General features: G+C 41.1%; 1 protein-coding gene across 1 annotated transcript in view; it reads left to right on the forward strand.

Moving 5' to 3' along the window:
- Positions 1-1,637, forward strand: part of LOC143861455 (uncharacterized) — a 28,156-nt gene extending 26,519 nt beyond the window's left edge. The window contains exon 3 of the mRNA XM_077372385.1: positions 1,498-1,637. Coding sequence (XP_077228500.1) covers positions 1,498-1,637 — 140 coding nt within the window. The remainder of the gene's footprint in view (positions 1-1,497) is intronic.
- Positions 1,638-7,297: the final 5,660 nt, after the last annotated feature.

The following is a 7,297-nucleotide window of genomic DNA, read 5'->3' on the forward strand; positions in this document are numbered from 1 at the left end:
CTGTTGGTCTGCCGAAATCTCAGCAAACTCGAAGTGCCTTTGTCTAAATAGCGCCTTTGTTCTGCCAAAATCTGGCAAACCGAAACCCCCTTCATCCAAATAGCGTCGTTATTCTGCAGAATTTTTAGAGAATTCGAGGCTCTATTGTCCTACTAGAGCCGTTACGCCACCGGTTTCTAGGCAAGCATCGTCGCTCCTCTGGTAAATTTACATTTATTTCCCAGCTTTCTGCACTTCTATTACAAAAACTCAGTGCAGCGTAGTTATGAGATTTAGGGCTCCTTTTGCCCTAAATCCTGTAACGTAAACCCCTCTCCTCTGTTTAAATAGGGCTATATTCCCTCTCCTTATCCCACCACTCTATCTCCGGTCCTACCATAAACAAAAGAGACTGAGACGAGAGCCCTGGTGCTCTTAAACCCAAAGTTTCTTTTCTCTTGTGTGTTGTATTTTCCTTTTGAATTAGTTAACCTGATTGGGGTCAGCTGCGAGATCTTTCAGGACTCATATTACAGCATACGACTTCAATGAGGATAACAAGATGCCAAATCAAAATAAAGGATAAAAAGATGAGTTATTTAGATTAAATTTTTCAAAAATGCCAAATCAAGTCAAGAGACCGGGTTTACCCGGGCATGAGGGATGCCTAACACCCTCCCTGAATGTAATCATAACCCTTACCCAGATATCTGTAAGGACCATGCCTTAACAAATAGAGCAAACTTACGGGTTCCCAGAAGAACCCCTTTGGTTACTGCTCCTTCAATGAAATTGGGATCTTTATCCACGTTTCATCAGAAGAGCAGGCACGGGTCCTAAGGCCTAACCTAGGTGGTGATACTGAGTTTCTCTTTCTTGTGAAATCTGGACTACGATCCTGAATTCACAAGAAACGCAGATCAACAAACACTCCCAGAAAATCCGACGTGGTGATCCCTTGCCGCCTCGCGCACTAGGAAAAAAAATCGGCACCCACAGTATCTTGTTAATATAACCAAACATATATTTAATGCTTCCAAATAACAGGTATGAAGATAGGTGAAGAAAAAATTTATAAAGTTTCTGAATGGAACAAAATCACAAAATATCATCAAATGAGATCTAAACGATGGAAATGAGTGAAAACAAAACTGCTAGAAATGAGTGAAAACCAAATTACTCAAATCAAGCCACTATTTGAACACTTCAAAACAAGCAGATCGAAGCAAGAATAAAGCCTTGTTCTACATCCCTATCAAACTAAAAAAGCTAAGAAGAGTTCATATAACATCACAACCTAACTAGAACCCATTCAATTATCATCAGGAAAACAAAGCAAATATAGAAGAAGACCTAAATATTAGTTAACACATTAGCACAATAGAGATTAAAGAAGAAATTGAAGAGAAATACCTGTTTTCTCCACTCTCTATAGTGATCGAATCTTTCTCTCTGCTTGAATTCGTGTATGCGATGAATCTTCAGAATTGATTCGATTTTCTGCTTCTTTCACTCCAGATAATATTGTTGGATCCGGTGAGGTTATCGAATTTAATGAAGATCTATCAGATCTAGAAGCAAGGAGTGATGGTGAGAGGGTTTTAGAGGAAAAAGAAAGCAACTTTGAGGAAATGGATCTGGAATTTCTAAAAGAATAGCTAGGATTGAGAAATCGAAGTATTGTTGGCTGGATCTAAGGTAAAATGACCTAATCTAAGGTAGAGAGAACATCGAATGGCCTGATTTCAAGAAGATCTCACCGAAACTAATAGATCTCGTTGGAGAGGATAAGGTAATGAGGTTTCTGGCCGGATTTGATGAGAAGTGATCAGATTCCGGTGGATCTAGGGTAGAATGAGAAGATTGTGGTTTGGATATAGGTTAGGGTTTACAAAGATGGAATTAGGGTTTAGATGGTGGATCAAGGGTTTAGAGGAAGATGAGGTTTGTTCTAGGTATAAGGTGAGAATATCGGCAGTAAAACTAAAAGGTAAAGAAGACAAAAAAGGTGATTGGATGAGTAAATGTTAGTCAGAGCTCCGGTAAGCCTCCCGGAGAAGAGGCTCTCTTCCTCCTCCTCGTCCTCCTCTCTCTCTCTCTCTCTCTCTCTCTCTCTCTCTCTCAAACCCTAAAATGAGAAATTCCTTAGCAAATGAGAGCCTTTGAGCTCTATTTATAGACCTTCACCATAATTTTTGGCCTCCCAATCTTCCTTGGGACAGCCCACTTAGGTATTGTGTTTTAACTTCATTTTGCTGAATGAGGGTGGTCTCGAGGAAAAAGTTTAATGAAAAATTAAACAGGATAATCCATCCCCCTTTACCTAGTTAGCTTAGATCTTAAGCTAAGATTTTCCCTGGTTTTGCTAATTAACCCCTGATGCAGAACGTGTGGCGTGGATCAAATCTTTTATTTTTTATTTCTTATTTTCGTCATTTTATTTGTGGTATTTTTTTTTGGGACGTCAAATCTTGTTCTTTTAGCATGATTTTGGTGTTTTTAGAAAGGTTTTTCGATTACCTATCTAAAGAGCTCAAGATTACACTATTTGGAGTTGATTTGGCTAAGTTATAGGCAATTTTAGGATATGGTATAATTATATTGCAGGATTACTGTTTTAGCAAAGTTTTAATCATGTTGCTTTTTATTTATGTTACTTTAGTTAGAAGATTGAGAATAATAGTTAACCAAGAATTTAGGGTTGCTATTCTTAGGTTTTGGCTTTTTATATAATGTAATCGCATGAGTAAAGAAAGATAGATTTGAATAAAGTTTATTTTTGAGACATCTCTTGTGAAGAGAGCATTAGCTCTTTCACGTGGGTGAAGGAGCTTTGCTCCTTTCTCGTGTTATAATGGAGCTTTCCTCCAAACCGTGGCATGGGTTTTCAAGCCCCCACGATATTATTTTAGTTGCTTCTTGTGTCGATCTTTATCTTGGTGTTGTCGCTCTCACGTTCCCTGCGTCACCCCCCTTCTATTATAGTGTATAGATGACTGGTTAACTAGATAATTCACTCCTCTTTTGCACTACAATTCAAACCTGACTCGTCTTTTTAGGCAAATCTTACCGGATTTTCATGAAATTTTGCAGGGATCTTCCTAAGATCCTAAACTACCCTTTGGTGAATTGTGGGACTCAAATTCACTAATTTTAGGACTTTATTCAAATATATGATGGTTTAGGGTCTTGTTAAAATGAGGTATCTACACGCTTCAAAAAACGCAATAACTCACAAGCTTCTAGATTACACAAATTTACTGAATTGTCGCATACCAGTACAACCAGCTCATATGCCAAACCAAAAGCTCCCGATCTTCACAAGTGACTATACTATCGTATTCCATTAGAACTGATCTCACGCTAGACAAAGCACTCAAGATATGTGCGAGCTCACCATGTCGTCCCATACCAACACAGTGAACTCACACGTGAAACATAAGGCTCTAAATCCTTATGACAGACTATGCTATCCTACACAAGTACAACTAATCCACATGCTGACCAAGCGTCCCTAGTGCATACGAACTCATCGTTCTATCTCATCTCAATACAACACTGACCAAGCATCCCTAGTGCATCCGAACTCATCGTTCTATCTCATCTCAATACAACACAAATAACCCACATGCTAAATCAAGCTTCCCAGGTGCATGTGAGTCTACCGTGCGGTCTCTGACTAACACAACTAACTCATGTGCAAAACCAAGCGTCCCCGGTTCACACGAGTCAGTCATGCTATCCTCGCAATTATTTATCATTGATGTCTGATATTCTCAATTTAATCAATAATTGCCTCAAAATCCAAATCTTCAACTTTTTCAAAATCTTGATCGATAGCTAGTTGTGGGCCCCGTCACCGGTGCGCCACTGGTCCTTTCCCGGTTTAGTAGCAGGGGTGTTCATTTGTCTGCGTTTTCTGTGAAATTGTGATCGGGATCCGAATTCCACAGGAAAGAGAGTCTCAGAGTCTCCACCTAGGTTAGGGCTTAGGACCCGTGTTTGCTTTTCCGATGAATTTGGGATAAAGAAGAGCAGTAACCAAAGCTGTCATCTAGGTCTAGGCCTAGAACCCTTAATTTGACTCTGTTTTTAGGCATGGTCATTACAGAAATCTGAGTAAGGGATATGGTTACATTCAGGGAAGGTGTTAGGAACCCCTCATGCCCAAGTAAACCCGGTCTCTTAACTTGATTTGGCAGTTTTAAAGAACTTTATCGAAACCTTATCTTTTTTATCCTTTATCGCGTTTTATCTTAGCACCTAAGCGGAAAAGATGTGGATTTACAAGAAAAATCGGTTGAAACATTATTCGGAGTAAGAATGCATATCCCGTGATCCGTGTCCTGAGGGATTACTCCCGAATCTTATACTAACAGCCTCAGTCGGGATAATTAAAATAAGGAAATAAAGAAAATGGGTGAGTTTTGATTCCTTCCATTTGTCCAACACCGTCGGAGTGCTAGGCTCTCACTCCTATCTCTTTTGTCTATGTGGGACCGGAGAAAGGGTGGTGGGATAAGGAGAGGGACGTCTTCCGAAATGCGGAAAGCTACCCTGTACCGGGTTTCTGCATTTCTGTTACAATACCCAGACCCTATAACTACCCTATACCACGTTTTATAACAGAAATGCAGAAAGCTGGGAAACAAATATAATTTTACCGATGAAGTGGGATGTCTTCCGAAAATTTGGCGGCATAACGACACTATTCAAATGGTGTAGCTCCGAATTCTCCCAAAATTTGGTAGAACAACGGCGCTTGTTAGACGATGGAGCTTTGAGTTCTCCGAAAATTCGACAGAACAAAGGTTCTAGTTGGGTAGTGTAGCTTTGAGTTCTCCAAAATTCTGCAGGAACAACGACGCTAATTGAGTCGTGTCGCTCCGAGTCCTCAAAAATTCGGAAGAATGCCGACGCCTAGTGTAAGCTCCCTAAGTATTTCTCTACTTTCTCATTCTTATGAAAGGAAACTAGGGTTTACGGACGGTATTTTCTTGAAAATGACAGAAAAATGGAAAACCAGAGGTTTTTTTTACTGAAAATCAACTTAAGGAATCACTAAAATCTGATCTGAATCAGTTCAAATCTTATTTTACACTTACCCCTCCTATATATAGGGTTCGGATCCAAGTTCAAATCTTATTTTACACTTACCCCTCCTATATATAGGGTTCGGATCCAAGTTCAAATCTTATTTTACACTTACCCCTCCTATATAGTGTTCAGATCCAAATAGCAACCTAGGATTTTAAAATCGTAACCTCTGATTTAGGTCACCATCCTAGGTCGGTTGGGGGTCTTTTCGGGAGCTTTGGTGGGCCGTAACTCCTTCGTTTCTACTCTAAATCTCGCGCGGTCAAATTTTTTGGACTCCTTACGGCAAGGAGGATCTAATGAACTTAATTACGCGCTTCGAAGTGGTGTGGGCAACTTTGGTACATTTTTTACTCAAAGTTAAAATTTGGGGGAGTGCCATGTGAAAACATGCTTTTTGGTTGTGCCGTAAAAGGCGGGTACTGTGTGGAAACGGGCTTTTGGTTTCGGCTTTGGGACAAATTCATTTTTGAGAAGTGTTTCCTTTTTTATGAACTAGAGAGATTGAGGGAAAGAGAACAGGGGCCTTGGGATCGTTATGGGACTCATCCTCGCGACAGCCTATCATTAGTACCACCTTGACAAAATTGGTGTCTCCAGATGCCCCTATTTGGTAGAGGGTGCAAAGCACACGAATTCTAAAGTAAGGAGACAATAAAATTTTGTCACTGAGGACTAATGATAGGGTTGCATGACTCGCATTGGATCCTTAGTCATTCAACATTTACCGAGGGGTCCTGCTGTCAGGTCCTTGAGTGGAAACCTCTCGCTGACAGTTTTGAGTTTAAAAGTGCAACTGCTTTAAACGAGCCTTGGGTGGATGTCGCTTATAATAGCCGGAAGGGTCATCTGAAGTTAGGTCTGGTGCCTGACTTGGGGAGGGATCTCGAGGGATGTCATTCTGACATCCAGTGCTAATGTTGATAAAGGGGTGCCTGTGCGGCATCCTGTGTTTGATACGATAGATCGAATTCGAGATTTGATTGAATAGAGCATATGCATGATTGTCATCTGATCTTGGGTTTGAACAGGTGGTTTGATTAGAAAAGGTACCGTGTTCTAACGGGGTTCTGATTAGGGAAGACGCCTTTTCGGGATCTAAGGTTGGTGTCCGTATGGATACAAACACCTACAAGGATGGGATGCTTTTCTAGCATCGAGTGCTGTTTTTGAGGGCTACCATGTGGTAACAGACTTTTTCTTATTTTTTAGAGCTACTGTGTAGTAACGGACTTACCCTGGCGGGCTACTGTGTGGTAACAGACTTACTCTGGTTTTGAGGGCTACCGTGTAGTAACGCACTTACCCATGAGGGCTACCGTGTGGTAAAGCACTTACCCAGGTGTTTGGAAAAAGGGAACGTGCACGGTTTCAGACTGCGGCTTATCAACAGAGTGTTGCTCGCTACTACAACTCTAGAACAAAGGAGCGGTCGGTTCGACCAGGTGACTTAATGCTAAGACTGTCGGGCCTTACCGGGTGATCCAAGCGCTCCGTCCGGGAGCCTATTAGCTGGGGCACCTCGACGGCACGCCCGTTCCTCGTAGTTGGAACATGGAAAATCTCGGAAATACTACCAATGAAAAATGACAGTGAAGTAATTTACATGTTAAACTCTTATTGTATGAATGTTTTCTGTTCTATAAACAGGGTTGAAATGTTTATAAGCCCCATAAGATAAATGAGATTTTATCTTCCCCAAATGTGTCTCCATAAAATTTCGGCCTACATGATATATCTCCACCCTCCTCTCTGAGCCTTGAGAAGACTAGGAAGAGAACCAGGAACGAAGGGGGTGAGATCAAAGTGATCTCCCAAACACCGCCTTGGAATGTTTCTCTTAAGAAGTTCTGATCCTTTTCAGGGCAGGCGGGTCAGCCAACTACGAGCTGATCACTCGAGAGGACAACTACCGGCGTGCATGTAAGCACTAAAGGAACGTTCCGACACTACGCTTCTCAGGGTCTGGTAGAGACCTTCCTTCTCCTAAAAATAATAAAGGGTAGGATTCTAACCCATCCCATATAAGGAAGAGGTCAGGAGACCCGTCCCTAAGAATCCTCAGAGCATTTCGAAAAAGGGTTAACCCATGAAAATATAGAACATGACGATCACAATTTAATGATTAAAAGATCCTCAAGCCAAACTTTAGCTATTAAATCAACAAAGTTGCCTCAAAAAGGCAAAAACCAATGAAAAGGAAATTGCCTCAATAGGGCCA

This window comes from Tasmannia lanceolata, unplaced genomic scaffold (assembly GCF_043159265.1).
Source record: "Tasmannia lanceolata isolate RefF3 unplaced genomic scaffold, GAP_Taslan_0.1 ptg000037l, whole genome shotgun sequence".
NCBI classification, from domain to species: Eukaryota; Viridiplantae; Streptophyta; class Magnoliopsida; order Canellales; family Winteraceae; genus Tasmannia; species Tasmannia lanceolata.